This window comes from Microcaecilia unicolor, chromosome 11 (assembly GCF_901765095.1).
Source record: "Microcaecilia unicolor chromosome 11, aMicUni1.1, whole genome shotgun sequence".
Taxonomy (NCBI): Eukaryota; Metazoa; Chordata; class Amphibia; order Gymnophiona; family Siphonopidae; genus Microcaecilia; species Microcaecilia unicolor.
This window is the reverse complement of record NC_044041.1, coordinates 202,838,184-202,854,252: the sequence shown is the minus strand read 5'-3', so window position 1 is coordinate 202,854,252 and position 16,069 is coordinate 202,838,184. Positions and strand designations below refer to the sequence as shown.

Genomic DNA, 16,069 nt, shown 5'->3' with positions numbered 1-16,069 from the left:
GAGATATGTTTTATGTTTATCATAGGCCACTGTACTGTTACAGAAGCAAGGCAGTATGGGAGAGAGTAGTTCACAGGTGGGGCAGACACTCTTGTTTTAAACTGTTTATGGATGTGCTGTTGCCAGGGCTGTATCTCTCTGCCTATCTGGGCTCTGACCTGATTGGTCTTCCTGATCTCATATTCTTTGGGCTCTAGGGAGCCCCCCCTCTCCTGTCTTAGTTCTCCCTGTCTGACTGGAAAGCTGGTTCCATCTTGACTTCCACAGCACTTGTCATCATAGATCCTGTTGAGAGAACTCTTACTCTTATGTATCTCTTAGTTAGCTCACGTATATCAGTTATATGGTTTATATGTATTCTCATACATATCCAGCTGTGAGAGATACTGTTCTGTTTACCATCCATCTATTGAGCTGCCCTGCCTGTGGGAGAACTGCCTTCTCTCAGGTTTGATGTCATCTGGAGCAGCCCAGAGAACACAGAGACTCTATGCTGAGTGGCAATTTCATCTGTTTGTGAGTAGTTGTATTGCTCAATAAAAGACTGTTCAGATTTTGGAAAAGAGTCTCCAGGGTGTGTTTAAGTGCAAGGGTTAACTTATCAAGTGACTGGAGTTTGTCTGAGTAGCCAGGCTCCAGGAGAGCTTGAACAGGGCATTCCCTGGGTTTTGAGTCTAGACATTCAAGTATGTTTGTGTAGTTCGTTGTGTTAGGGTAAGCCAGCTCCTCCCGCGGTTGCGGTAGCAGGATAAGCCAGTTCCCCTCGCGTCGGCGGGTGTGGTACTACACCACACCCCCCCCCCCCCCCGCTTCGGCGGTGGTGGGCTGGGTAGAGTGGCCCTTTGTGGGTGTAATTCTCTATGTGCTGAGTCCTGCGGATGGAGCTTTGATATAGACTATACTGAGGATTTCCTGGTAGCACATGACCACATATAGAGAGGCAAAAGATTGCTCTCTATCTCCACATGCTGGTAGATGGACACAACCCACCAGTCTATGGATTGATCGGCTACGATTAATGGAAAGAAAATTATCAGGTATGATACATAATTTTACCACATGTTCCAATGAGGAGGAGCAGTCAAAGAAAAGCAGGTGGACCTAGCATGGTGCAAATTATTTGCAAATGTGTTGGGACAGCTAAGAAATGTTGTTTTGACGTGTGTAAAGTGGACTCTGGAATATACGGGAGACGTGATCTGAAGAGAAACTGTAGGACCCCAAACTGAAAGATTTGATGTGCCAAGACCAGAATTTTGAAAGGAGTATAGCAGTAGATGGGAAGCCAGTGTTTGGATTTTAGAAGTGGTGTGACACAATCATATATTTTTGCTCCATAAATAAGTTTAACTACGGTCAAGGCGATGTATTTGAAAAAGATAATTAAAGTAATCAAGAAAGGACTAATGTGTGTATTAGCAGATGAGGAGATGATACATCAAAAAGTAAACGAGCAGACCTAATCTGTTTCAAGATAAAGCTAAACGCAGAAAAAAACACAATGTCTCATCCTGTCCTCACAACACAAACAAAACCAATACCAAACACACCCCAGACTACACACTTCCAGTCTCAGACAGCCTAAAAATACTAGGAGTCACAATTGACCGAAATCTCATATTCGAAGACCATGCGAAAAATACAGCAAAGAAAATGTTCTACTCAATGTGGAAACCAAGAATTAAACCTTTCTTCCCAAGGGAAGTATTCCGCAGCCTTGTACAATCAATATTTATTTATTTTTTATTTATGTTAATTTATATACCGTATCTTATTGCATCTGCAAAACAGAACGGTTTACATATATATAAAAAAATTGGTATATACAAATAAACAGACATAGGAATTCCATTCATGACAGGAAAGCACAGCAATCAAGATAAACTACATAATAAATCAATACAAGTTAAAAATCTAATATCCAGTTAAGCTATCCCATTTTTCTTTGTCTTTTTGACCTTATCTCATTATGCTAAGTTCTGTTCTACGTAGCTTATAAAGAGAAAGGTTTTCAGAAGTTTTCGGTAATGGAGATAAGATTTCTCTAATCTGATCTCCTTTGGAAGGCTATTCCAAAGGGAGGGTGACAGGTAGAAAAAAGCCGATCTCCGTGTAGATTCCCATCTAGCCTTAGTAAGAGGGGGAATGACTAACCTGTTATCTGTTAGGGATCTGAGAGTTCGCATAGCGGTGTAGGGGATTGTTAAATTCGACAAGTAGCTAGGGTTTAATGTGTGAAAGGCTTTGTGTGTCAGGACAAGAGCCTTAAACTTTATTCTTGCTTCGACCGGGAGCCAGTGCAGATGATGCAATAAAGGTGTTGCTCGATCATCCCTCCGGGCCCTACAGATCATACGTGCTGCTGTATTTTGAATTCTTTGTAATCGCTTTAAGTTTGCTTGAGTAATCCCAGCATATACAATGTTACAGTAGTCTAAACGTGAAGTAATATATGCCGATGTCAGCGTTTTGAGAGAGTCCTTACTTATTGAATTTCTGACTGACCGAAGCCGTCTCAGATGAAAGAAAGATTTTTTCACTACATCGGATACTTGTTCCTCAAAGGTCAATGCTAAGTCATTTAGACTACTGTAATGTCATTTACGCCGGATGCAAAGAACAAATTATTAAGAAGCTTCAAACCGCTCAAAACAAAGCAGCCAGACTCATATTTGGGAAAATGAAATACGAAGGCGCCAAACACCTAAGAGAAAAACTACACTGGCTCCCACTAAAAGAACGAATTGTGTTCAAAGTCTGCACCCTGGTCCACAAAATAGTCTACGGGGAAGCCCCGACCTACTTATCAATGGGGTGGGGCTAGGGGCGGGGCTAGGATGGGGCCCCACCAAATTGGTCTGCACAGGGCCCCGCACTTGCTAAGACTGGCCCTGACTACATGTCCCAGAAGGTACCAAGGACGGGCGATGAAAATGATAAAGGGGATGGGACGACTTCCCTATGAGGAAAGGCTAAAGCAGTTAGGGCTCTTCAGCTTGGAGAAAAGGCGACTGAGATGAGATATGATAGAGGTCTATAAAATAATGAGTGGAGTTGAACGGATAGATGTGAAGCGTCTGTTTACGCTTTTCAAAAATACTAGGACTAAGGGGCATGCGATGAAGCTACAATGTAGTAATTTAAAACGAATTGGAGAAAAACTTTTGTGCTTTGCCCTGATCCTTAAAAACAGGGTATTGTACTCTGAAAAGGGACACTAGAGATGTAGGTGAAGCCTTCGCCAGCCTGTGAAGTTTTACTGCCTCTGCAATAGAGAAAAATGTGATTCTACTTTTTAATAAAGTAAGTGTATTTTATTCTCAGGTTTTGGTTATGGTGCTCCACCTGATCAGTTTGCTCCCCCTAGAGTTCCTCCTCCACCTGCAGCTCCTGGAGCAACACGTTTGGCTTCCCCCCAAGCATTTTGGCAACCTCAAGGTATGTACAAACCTCCAACAGCTCATTAACTAAGCAAAAGAATAAGTAACAAAGAAAATGACCAGAATAACTCGATTACTATTGCTAATTAGACATAATTATCCTAAACCTCAAAGTTATAATAAAGTCGGTCTGTTTAGTTGCCAAAAGGCAGTAAGCTGGGACAAGGCAACGAGGACATAGTTACAAGACTGAAGCCTGACTACACACTTGTATGGAAATCTCAAAAAGAAGGTGGCTTCTAGCTGAAATACCCCTGTTCTCATCATAATAAATTGTTTTCTCGGTCACTGGGTGTCCTAGAGACATCAGGAAAGACTCTAATTTTCATATCAAAAAAACATTCATCTCTGTGCCTAAAGAACATATTCAAAAATTATTGTTTATCAGGTGATAAAGCTAAAGTAGCAGTCGGATTAGAACTGATGACCAGTTTCTACAGTAGATGGATCTAATATAGCTGAAACATTCAGTGGTTCATCAAGATCTTGTGGTGCTTCCCACTTCTTTTCAAAACTTTTTGTCTCAGGCAAATATACACAAGTAAAAGGAGAAATTTTATCCTCCAGAATCTGTAATACTTCCAGCTGATCCGGTAAGACCAAAGCCACAGTCTTTAGACTGCTTTAAATTGCTGTAATCTTGCTCTTTTGTTGAACAAGAAGGGAAAATTAACAGTTCTCAACATTCAATTTCTTCCAACAGTTTAACTTTTCAAAAGCCTGTTTAGCAGTATGTTAATATGAGTAGAAAGTGTGTCATTTCAAGAGACAAGGAAAAAAAAAAAGTGATCCATTGCTATGTCATTCGAAATGCGGAAACTCAAAGGCTGCTTGTTGCCCTTTTTGGGTAAAGCACACAGGACTTTTTTCTCTGTTTCCATCTGCTGGTAGGTGGGCATAATCCATGTGGTGTTGATTGATCTGGTGGAATTAAGAGAAAATTAGCAGGTGATAACTAATTTCTCCTTTCTGGTCTGCTTCCTCCTCCTCATCTGTATTTCCAGCTCAGTTAAGAACCAGGGCTGGGGTTTGGCACCATGAGCTTTCATTTGCACCTACCTGAGATTTTTATCTTTTTATAGTCCTCTGATCCAAATGTAGAATCTTGCACTGTCATATACCAGCATCATAGACCACTTCTAAGACTTTCAGTACAGAGTAGATGTGCACAATACAGATAATTTTCTGGCGGGATGGCTTTTGATCACTTGAGCAGCCAGATTCCTGTTAGCTTGTACCCTCCTTTTCTAGGATCTCTTGCTTGGATAGAACTATGCCTGAGTACTCTATTGTGTTAATGCTTTATTGTACTGAAATCTTTTGCAATAATTTGGTCACACATACACATAAGACTTATGCTTACAGCCTCAACTACACACACTGGAATATATTAATTTGCTGGAATGAAAATAGCTTTAATTTTGAACGATATAATCTCTTCATTGGATCAAACTGTGTTTCATCTTCTGGTTACATGAACAGAGCAGCAGTGAAGGGACAGAGGAACCTGGAGACTAAGAATGCAGCACCACCCAGGGGACAGCAGGAGGAAGAGCCAGCACAGACAGAGCAGCAGTCAGGTACAGTATACTGTACTTGCATATATAGGATCACAGCACCTACTACAGGGAAATGCAGAGGCTTGCAGAGGGTGGGGGAGGGAAAGGAATGCAGAGGCCTGCAGAGGGAGGGGGAGGGAACGGAATGCAGAGAGCTGCAGAGGGAGGGGGGAGGGAGTACTAAGTACTGTGATACTATATATGCAAACACAATATTTTCTATATCCAGCAGTGAGGAAGCTTCCTGAAGCTGTAGCGGAACCTGGAAGAACATCTCAGACAGCACGGAGAGGAAGCGTGTGTGGGGGCCGTACCAGACAGGACAACACTACAGAGAATCCAGGAGCTTCCTACCTCTAGATGACACTGCAGCCAGGATGTCCTAATTAACAGCTGGCAGACTGAAACCACTTAGCAATATGCACTTTTGTGAATGTCATCAATAAAAATTGTTGAAACATACTGTTACTGTTTTATCATTATAATGTTAACCAAGATCCTTCTCTAATACTAAATCTCTATGTTCTTATACATTTCCACCATTCATGATGTATTGTAAGCCACATTGAGCCTGCAAAGAGGTGGGAAAATGTGGGATACAAATGCAATAATAAAATAAAAATTCTGCCTGCATCCTGGTCAGCCAGCAAAAAGCATATTTCAACTACAACATCAAGGCTGGTTTACTGTAATGCACTCTACATTGGTCCGACTACAAAGGCATGCATAGTACCAATTCAGACTGCTGACTGCAGCACAACTGATAGAAGGTTGCAAATGATGCCTTGAGGAAATGCCTTGAATTGGTTCAAGGGGTTCCTAACCCTGCGCTCGTATCAAGTCACATCAAATTCAACCACGTCCAAGGCATGGATACCTGAATGTGGAGTCCCACAGGGATCACCTCTCTCTCCAACTATATTCAACCTAATGATGATCCCTTTAGCAAAACTCCTATCAAACCATAACCTCAACCCGTACATATACGCCGATGATGTGACAATATACATCCCATTCAAACAAGACATCAAAGAAATCTCCAGCGAAATCAATAAAAGTCTACACATCATGAACACATGGGCAGATGCATTCCGCCTGAAACTGAACGCAGAAAAAACCCAATGCCTGATACTCACCTCCCAATACAACAGAATTCAACGTGATAAACACACCAAACCTAAAACTTCCAATCTCAGAAACACTAAAAATCCTTGGAGTGACTATCGACCGCCACCTAACACTCAACTCACGCAAACAACATAACCAAGAAGATGTTCTTCAGCATGTGGAAATTGAAAAGAATTAGACCATTCTTCCCAAGATTCGTCTTCCGCAGCCTAGTGCAATCCCTCGTCCTTAGCCACTTGGATTACTGCAACTCATTATACGCTGGCTGCAAAGAGCAAATACTAAGGAAACTTCAAACAGCCCAGAACACAGCAGCCAGGCTCATCTTCGGAAAACCTAAATATGAAAGGGCAAAACCACTACGAGAGAAACTACATTGGCTTCCACTCAACGACCGCGTTACTTTTAAAACTTGCACACTAGTCCATAAGATCATTTACGGTGAAGCCCCAGCGTACATGTCTGATTTAATAAACCTACCACCTAGAAATGCCAAAAGATCATCCCGAACTCACCTCAACCTTCATTACCCAACCTGCAGGGGCTTGAAGTACAAGACGATACACGCGTCAACCTTTTCCTACAAGAGCACGAAGTCTTGGAATACATTACCACGCAACCTAAGAATGATCAACGAACAAGCCTCCTTCCGTAAACTACTGAAGACACACCTGTTCGAACAAACTTATGGAAAGAGCCAAAACACATAGAGACCACTCACTGTCCACAATGCAATACACATCCACATCTGATCCATCATCCCTTTATCCAGTCAACCATACATTCGTCCACGGAACTATGTACACTATATGTCTAGGCGCCTAATAATGCCCTTTTTTCCCATTGTCTCTTTCTAATGTTTCTATGTTTTGTCCCATTGTTATACTACCAACGATATTCGAATGCCTCGCACAACTCTGTTCAATGTAATCCATAACTTAGTTGTAACAAATGTATCTCTATTATTCAAGTCTTATTGTAAGCCACACTGAGCCCGCAAATAGGTGGGAAAATGTGGGATACAAATGCAATAAATAAAATAAAAATAATGCCATCACACCACACCATACCATTTCTCTCTCTCTGATCTTAAGGTCCATAATGGAAATAGGTTAGAGTACATGAAGAACTGGGATCTCCCTTCTAGGCCCCCTTCCAAGATTGCTAAGGTCTTTTGAAGGCGTTTCCCTAACTACACCCTCTTCAAAGGGGGGGGGGGGAATCACATGATGTGACACCCACCAATGAACTTTCTCTGGAATGGATCCCACGCTCTGGGATGCACTTGAAAAAAATCCCAAGCTTAAGACATGTCCCAGGGCATTATACCTGAATATGTAACAACTACATATTTTAAGCCCTGGAAATTTCATCTTGGTGCATCCATGCTAAGGCTTTGGGTTTTTATCTCCCTGGGGCAGGGGTTCTCGACCCAGTCCTCAGAACACACCTAGCTCACAATGCTTTCTGGATGCTCACAATGAATATGCATGAGTTGATTTGCATATAATGAAGGTAATGCTTGCCAACTTCCTGCATATATTTTGTGGGTATCCGGAAAACCTGACTGGCTGTGTCCCAAGGACTGGGTTGAGAACCCCTGACCTAAACTGATGGAATTTGTAACCATAAAGATAATGAAGGAGTGGCCTAATGGTTAGTGCTGCGGGTTGCGGACCTGGGTTCGACTCCTGCTGCTACCTAACGGTTGACAGTGGGTTAAGATCCTAGAAAACCAGGTTCAATTCCCTCTGCAGCTCCATTTGATCCTGGACAACTCACTCAGTCTTAGCAGTATATCAAGTGCACTAAACAATAATAATAATGATGATGATAATGGAAGCACTGGGTATGCAAAATATAGAATCATTCTGGGCTGGAAGCATCTCCACCTAGAACAAGCTGGGAACTGTACAGTCACCGGTCACAGGTTCCAGCACACAGCAGTACAGGCTTGTCAGCAGCCAACCTACAAAGCATACTGGAAGCTGTATAGTCACCGGTTGCAACACAGGACTTTGCAGGGCATGCTGGGTATTGTAGTCAGCGGTAAAAGCATAGACATCAATAATCCCAATGCAGAGCACACTGGGTGCTGAAGTCAGCAGTACAGCACAACCCACTGAGTTACCACAGAGCACGCTGGGCGCTGTAGTCAGTGGTCCTACACAGGACTATGAGTTACCATAGGAAAAATTCCGCATTTTTAGGTATAACTTGTCTGGAATGTTTTTACGTTTGGGGAGCGTGCCAGGTGCCCTTGACCTGGATTGGCCACTGTCGGTGACAGGATGCTGGGCTAGATGGACCTTTGGTCTTTCCCAGTATGGCACTACTTATGTACTTATGTACCATAGAGTACACAGAGTTGTCTGCAGTCCAACATGGACCCATCAGTAACCTCAACTGCCATGTAAAAAATGTCATAAAGAAAATGTTCTATGCAATGTGGAGGCTCAGAAGAGTAAGATCTTTCTTCCCAAGAGAGACATTTCGTGTATTGGTTCTAAGCCATTTGGACTACTGTAATTCCTTGTACGCGGGATGCAAGGCACAAACCATCAAGAAACTTCAGACAGCCCAGAACACCGTAGCCAGATTAATATTCGGCAAGGCGAAATATGAAAGTGCCAGACCCCTTACAGAAAGCCTGCATTGGCTCCCACTGAAGGACCGTATTGCATTCAAAATATGTACCTTGATCCATAAAATCATTTATGGAGATGCCCCATCATACATGTCAGACCTAACTGACTTACCAGAAACAATAAACGTTCATCACGCACCTGCTTAAACCTTCATTATCCCAATTGCAGAGGACTTAAATACAAGTCTGTACATGCATCCAGTTTCTCATACACCTGCACGCAACTATGGAACGTACAAAGCAGCAGAGCTTACTGTGCAACGAAGATTGTGTGCTTCTTAATAACCCTGTAGTAATTCATGGATAAAACAGGTCAGAGCTGGCCCTTTGCTCTGAAATCAAATTTTGTAGAGCTTGTAAGACGCTCATTTTTGTAATGGAAATTACTACTACTACTAATCATTTCTATAGCGCTACCGGACGTACGCAGCGCTTTACACTTGAACATGGAGAGACAGTCCCTGCTTGATAGAGCTTATAATCTAATTAGAACAGAAATGGGGTATCTCAGGAGTCAGTTGTGTGTACATGATATTGTGTATTTAATTTTTTGTTCTTTTTAGTGTTACTAAGTGTTCGCCTACCCTTAAAAAATGGCCTTTGCAAATGTTGATTGCACTGACTGGGTGCATGCAGCAGAAACTATCGTGATGACTGTACATAGATTTTTTTTTTAATGGCAAAAGAAAAATTCAGATCATGCACAGTTACTTGTTTATCTGGCAGCTCCTGTGTCTGAATGGCTCCATAAGCTAGGTTCTGAAAGGGACACTCATTATTGACCCCTTCCCTCCAATAATTTGAGGTGGGCGTATATAATGAATACTTTGGTTCCCTGACAAGTGCAGATCCCCCCTCCCCCCTTCTAGGTCTTCCTGTGAGATGCAATCAATGCACTTCAGTCACCCTCCCAAAACACCTGCTGCAGCTTCCTGAGTTTCCTTTCTTCCTCTTAAGTAGAGGAGTGTGGTAGCCGTGTTAGTCCACTCTTAAGGTTATCAATAGAAATCAAACAAAATAAAACATGGAAAAGAAAATAAGATGATACCTTTTTTATTGGACATAACTTAATACATTTCTTGATTAGCTTCTTCCTCTGAATCCTCATGCTCTTCTACCCACCCTACACCTTTGGCTCTCTCCCCACCCCCCCAACTCCGAATTCAACTTCAAAATAAAAACTCACAACATTATAATATATGGGGGGTTTTTTTGTGCTGGATCTAAAGTATTGGTAAATATGTTATATTTGCTAGTTCTTTAGATCAGAACAAAGTGGAGGAGTGGCCTAGTGGTTAGGGTGCTGGACTTTGGTCCTGGGGAACTGAGGAACTGAGTTTGATTCCCACTTCAGGCACAGGCAGCTCCTTGTGACTCTGGGCAAGTCACTTAACCCTCCATTGCCCCATGTAAGCCACATTGAGCCTGCCATGAGTGGGAAAGTGTGGGGTACAAATGTAACAAAAAAAAGAGATATTAGTCTGCTATTGAGATAGACATGGGGAAGGAACTGCTTATCCCTGGAATCAGTAGCATGAATCTTGCTATTATTTGGGTTTCTGCCAGGTGCTTGTGACCTGGTCTGTTTTTTTTTTTTTTTAACGAATATCCTGAAAACCTGTGCCTTGAGGCCTGGGTTGAGAAGCACTTTTAAAAGGAAGCAGGCGGGGCTTTCCCTGATGCCTACCTTAGAGGACAATACAGGGAAAGTGTGTTGGGCAATTGCGCTGCATTGCATGGGTAAGCCTAGCAGAGTTCTTGCGTACAGCAGTAGTTTATCCAAAAGCTAAGACCTTTTAGGCTAGTGCGTCCTCCCTTGGAAGTAGAACAATACGCCAAGCCCCCTCCCTGCCCATGTTCAAATCCTTGCTCAAAGCCCATCTCTTCAATGTCACCATTTCACCTCTAGCCAGGAAATCTGGACTGTGGCCCAATTTGTTGGCCATTAGATTGTAAGCTCCTTTGAGCAGGGACCGTCCTTCTTTGTTAAACTGTACAGCGCTGCGTAACCCTAGCAACGCTTTAGAAATGTTAAGTAGTAGTAGTAGAACGTGAAGCACCAGGCAGGCTCTCCTACAGTATCTTCTTGATCACTATTGGGTGGCAGAGCAGGTGGGGGAAGAGGGGTTGGTGGTTGGGAGGCGAGGATAGTGGAGGGCAGACTTATACGGTCTGTGCCAGAGCCAGTGATGGGAGGCGGGAAATACTGCTGGGCAGACTTGTACGGTCTGTGCCAGAGCCGGTGATGGGAGGCGGGACAGGTGGTTGGGAGGCGGGAAATACTGCTGGGCAGACTTGTACGGTCTGTGCCAGAGCCAGTGATGGGAGGCGGGAAATACTGCTGGGCAGACTTGTACGGTCTGTGCCCTGAAAAAGGCAGGTACAAATCAAGGTAAGTTATACACATATGAGTTTATCTTGTTGGGCAGACTGGATGGACCGTGCAGGTCTTTTTCTGCCGTCATCTACTATGTTACTACCCCGCCCCTCCCCCTCAAGTCTCTTTCTCTCTCCCGGTCCCGCTACGCCTGCGCGGAGTGCGAGGCCAGTCGGCTCACCGTCTCGCATGACGTGTACCAGGTGAGTGACGCCACCGCGTCGCGTGCTGCGTGCGTCCGTCCGTCCTGTGCTCGCGCACGCTCCTCTCCCTCCTCCTCCGTCCTCTCCTCTCCTCTGTTGTGCTGTGGTGGGTCGCGCGCTGTCCGCCGTTCGTTCGCTCGCCCGCCCGCCCGCCGTGTATGTGTTGTGACGTGACCGGAGCCTCCTCCTCCTCCTCCTTTGCTCGGGGGGCGCGGAGCGGATACACGGAGACGTCAGAGAAAGGCCGCGGGGCTGCCGCCGGCTCCCGGTCTCCCTCCCCCTCCGAGCGGCGGCCTGGGCCGCCCCCTCCCGTCTGCGTGCTCGGAGCCCCCCCAGGAGCAAATATTCCGGAGAAAAAGGGACTCGCGGAGAGGACCGCCGCGGGCATGGAGGCGCTGGGCCCCGGGCCAGGTGAGGTGGGAGTGTGGGGGGAGGGGTATGCACTAGGCCTCACCTGCCTTGGGGGGGGGGGGGGGTGGGAGGAGGGCGGCCACAGACCGGACAGATCAGCGGAGCCCGTTAGAATCTGCCAGGACGCGTGTGGAGCCTCCCAGATCCTTTCATAACAAAACAAGTCGCTGCTGCCCCCACCCCCACCCTCACGCGGAGGGAGGGAGGGAGGGGAGAAGGCGGCAGGCAGACACCCCCCCCCCCCCCCCCCCCCCCCCCCGTGGGATGCACAACATCCAGGGTCTCTTCCTTTGCTAAAATACCTTCTTCTAAACAGAGTTGCATTTACTGCAGAACGTTTTATTACTACTACTACTACTATTTAGCATTTCTATAGTGCTGCACAAACATAGAAGAAAGACAGTCCCTGCTCAAAGAGCTATGTAATAAAAGTGAGCCAAGTATAGGACAATCAAGCCATTGTGACATCACTGATGAGGTTGGCTCTTATTGGTGGCCTGAGGCATTATGACATCACAATATCACCTCTGATTACAAGAAACTACTACTACTACTATTTAGCATTTCTATAGTGCTGCACAAACATAGAAGAAAGACAGTCCCTGCTCAAAGAGCTATGTAATAAAAGTGAGCCAAGTATAGGACAATCAAGCCATTGTGACATCACTGATGAGGTTGGCTCTTATTGGTGGCCTGAGGCATTATGACATCACAATATCACCTCTGATTACAAGAAACTACTACTACTACTATTTAGCATTTCTATAGTGCTGCACAAACATAGAAGAAAGACAGTCCCTGCTCAAAGAGCTATGTAATAAAAGTGAGCCAAGTATAGGACAATCAAGCCATTGTGACATCACTGATGAGGTTGGCTCTTATTGGTGGCCTGAGGCATTATGACATCACAATATCACCTCTGATTACAAGAAACTACTACTACTACTATTTAGCATTTCTATAGTGCTGCACAAACATAGAAGAAAGACAGTCCCTGCTCAAAGAGCTATGTAATAAAAGTGAGCCAAGTATAGGACAATCAAGCCATTGTGACATCACTGATGAGGTTGGCTCTTATTGGTGGACTGAGGCATTATGACATCACAATATTAGCTCTGGTTACAAGAGACTACTACTACTACTATTTAGCATTTCTATAGCGCTACAAGGCGTACGCAGCGCTGCACAAACATAGAAGAAAGACAGTCCCTGCTCAAAGAGCTATGTAATAAAAGTGAGCCAAGTATAGGACAATCAAGCCATTGTGACATCACTGATGAGGTTGGCTCATTGGTGGACTGAGGCATTATGACATCACAATATTAGCTCTGGCTAAATCACTGCTATATGTAATAAAAGTGAGCCAAGTATAGGACAATCAAGCCATTGTGACATCACTGATGAGGTTGGCTCTTATTGGTGGACTGAGGCATTATGACATCACAATATTAGCTCTGGTTACAAGAGACTACTACTACTACTATTTAGCATTTCTATAGCGCTACAAGGCGTACGCAGCGCTGCACAAACATAGAAGAAAGACAGTCCCTGCTCAAAGAGCTTACAATCTAATAGACAAAAAAATAAAGTAAGCAAATCAAATCAATTAATGTGTACAGGAAGGAGGAGAGGAGGGTAGGTGGAGGCGAGTGGTTAAAAGTGGTTACGAGTCAAAAGCAATGTTAAAGAGGTGGGCTTTCAGTCTAGATTTAAAGGTGGCCAAGGATGGGGCAAGATGTAGGGGCTCAGGAAGTTTATTCCAGGCGTAGGGTGCAGCGAGACAGAAGGCGCGAAGTCTGGAGGTGGCAGTAGCGGAGAAGGGAACAGATAAGAAGGATTTATCCATGGAGCGGAGTTTTAGTGTGGTAAAAGCCCATTGTCAGTTGCTCCACATCTGTCTCGGATGTATGTACAGTGCTGTGTACACAAATCTGTTGGACTTATTTTTGGCTTACAGTATACCTGCAGAATTAATACAGGGTTGTTTTTTTTTACAGCTAATGTTCTATCGTACTGATATCCTGCGTAAACGTGATTATAACAAATAAGGAGACATTAATAACTGATTTTATAATAGTGGTCACATTTTTTTTTTTTTTAATGAAAATCACAAGCACCTTAAACAATGGGGAAGTGTCTTCCATTGGCTGCCACCTATCATCCTCCTCCTCCCACCCAAAGGTCCCCCATTGCTGTGCTGGTGGCACTGTATCACAATTACAAAGGAGGTAATGTTAGCTAGTCAAACTGGATAGGTTAAATGCAGTAGTAATTTTTGGAACAAAACAAACTGCCAACTGAAGGCCAGCCCTGGGGTTCCTTATACCAATCCATCTGTAATGTTCAAAATGTTTCAGGGCTGCATACATTTCTAAAGAGCATGACCCTACCATAAGATGATACGCCAAAAAAAAAGGGGTACTTGGTTAAATGCTCCTTGGTGCTTTTAGGCTAACAGCAGTAAGTTGTGGGAAGGGTACGTTATCACACCTTGCATGCCTTAGAGCTGGTGCATGTTGACTTCACTTGATTATTACAACACAAGAATCACCTATTATGGGACAGGTCTAAGGTCCATTAAGCCCAGTGTAATCTGGATTAGCCACTGTTAGAAACAGAATAAGTACTTGCCATGATCCCAAAAAGTAGCAAAAGATCAACAGTCCATGCTATTTACCCCCGTCTGCTGTAATAAGTCTATTACAGTTTCCAAATTGTTTTAAACTCCACTACAATAACGACTTTTACCACAACCCCCAAGTTCCAAAGCTTAAAAATTATTAAAATCCTTTATTTTTTCCTTAATTGCTGCCTGATTGGCATGAGAGAGAGAGAGAGATCTCATTGAAACTATTGATAAAATGTGTTGCCAGGAAGGCCTGCCACTCACTGTTGCACAGAATACAGAAAGGTACGGTGGGTGGGATATGAAGTCTCATGTTGTGGCTTGTGACATTCTTCTCTGATTAGCACACTTATCTTGGTTGTGGCTTGTAATGGCCTGAATACATGCATAAAACAATCCTACCAGCATGTGAAGAACTGTTTATTTTGGAGTTCAAATCTAGCAGCGTCCTGTACATATTGGTGGTCATTTTAGAAGAACCATTCGTGTTTGAGACTTGCATAAATGTCTGGGTTCTCATTTTACAAAATTGGGAAATGCCATTAGTATACACTTTGTGTTTTTGACGTACAAGGGGGTGTGGTCTGGGCATGTTTTGTGCAGGATTAGGACACACTTAGAAGATAACATTTATTCCCCATTTCAGAAGGGGAATAACTTCGATGACACTGATCTATCAGAACACCTGCTACCAGGCATGTTTTGGTATATTCAATCGAGCAGCAGTCCACTGGGATGATGTCACAGTGACGTAGACTTTCGTCTGGGGAATAATGTTGGAGGCGTATCACAAGCTCCATCCAAAGCTGCGAACAATCGCTGAACTCAAGGAAGCGCTGTAGATGATCTGGGACAACCTGCCACCGGGACCGAGCGACAAGGCTGTTGAGAACTTCCCAAAGCAACTGAAAGCCTGTGTTAAAAATGAGAGTGCACACTTTGAGCATTCACAGTGACTTCAAAATTTTGACACATTGTATTGTTTGAATGACATTATTTTAATGTGTTTTAGCTCAAAACATTTTTAATGCGCAAGAATCACTAGGTAGTAACACTAAAATGTCAGTAACGTCAACAGAGCTTAAGGTAATTAAATGTTTAATCGTAATTTGTAAGCAGTGATCCAAGATGCTGTGCAATGGAGCTCCTGCAGTGTGTTAGTGATTTCCTCTTAGATCAACATTTACCATGCTACAGTGTGGTCAAACACAGGGGGGAAGTAGAGGCTTTGCCTCAAGAATCTTCCTCTGTCATGCAGACCAGTATTCCACAACTAGTGGCAGGTTTGAAGCCAATGGTATCAGGAACAAGCCTTGCTGGCCAGACAGACGAGGGAGTGTCAGCCAGTCCTGAGGTATCCGTGAACCTCCCCAAATGCCGAGAGTCTCCTCCTCTACCCAGATAGCAGCCTTGTGCTGGCTGAGGCTGCTGGAATAGCCCTGAGTGAAGCTGTGGGTGGTATTTTGGTTCTGATGTTAGATTCTTAGGCAGTGACTCCGGCAGTGGTAAATCTTAACCCTGGAATTGAAGACGAAGAGGCAAGTCAAGCGACAGTGGCAGCTGTTGGTGGTGTGGGCATGATTTACGCTGTCCTGAGAGGCTCTGGTATGGTCCAGAATCTACTAGAACTCCCAAAAAACCAGGCTTAATTACATTGGATACTATCTGGATGACGTTA

The 16,069-nt window shown here is 43.9% G+C and overlaps 1 protein-coding gene across 1 annotated transcript in view; it reads left to right on the top strand.

The window, feature by feature from the left end:
• Positions 1-11,431: 11,431 nt before the first annotated feature.
• AGO4 (argonaute RISC component 4) overlaps positions 11,432-16,069 on the top strand; it is a 46,928-nt gene continuing 42,290 nt past the window's right edge. The window contains exon 1 of the mRNA XM_030217376.1: positions 11,432-11,765. Coding sequence (XP_030073236.1) covers positions 11,513-11,765 — 253 coding nt within the window. The 5' untranslated portion in view covers positions 11,432-11,512. The remainder of the gene's footprint in view (positions 11,766-16,069) is intronic.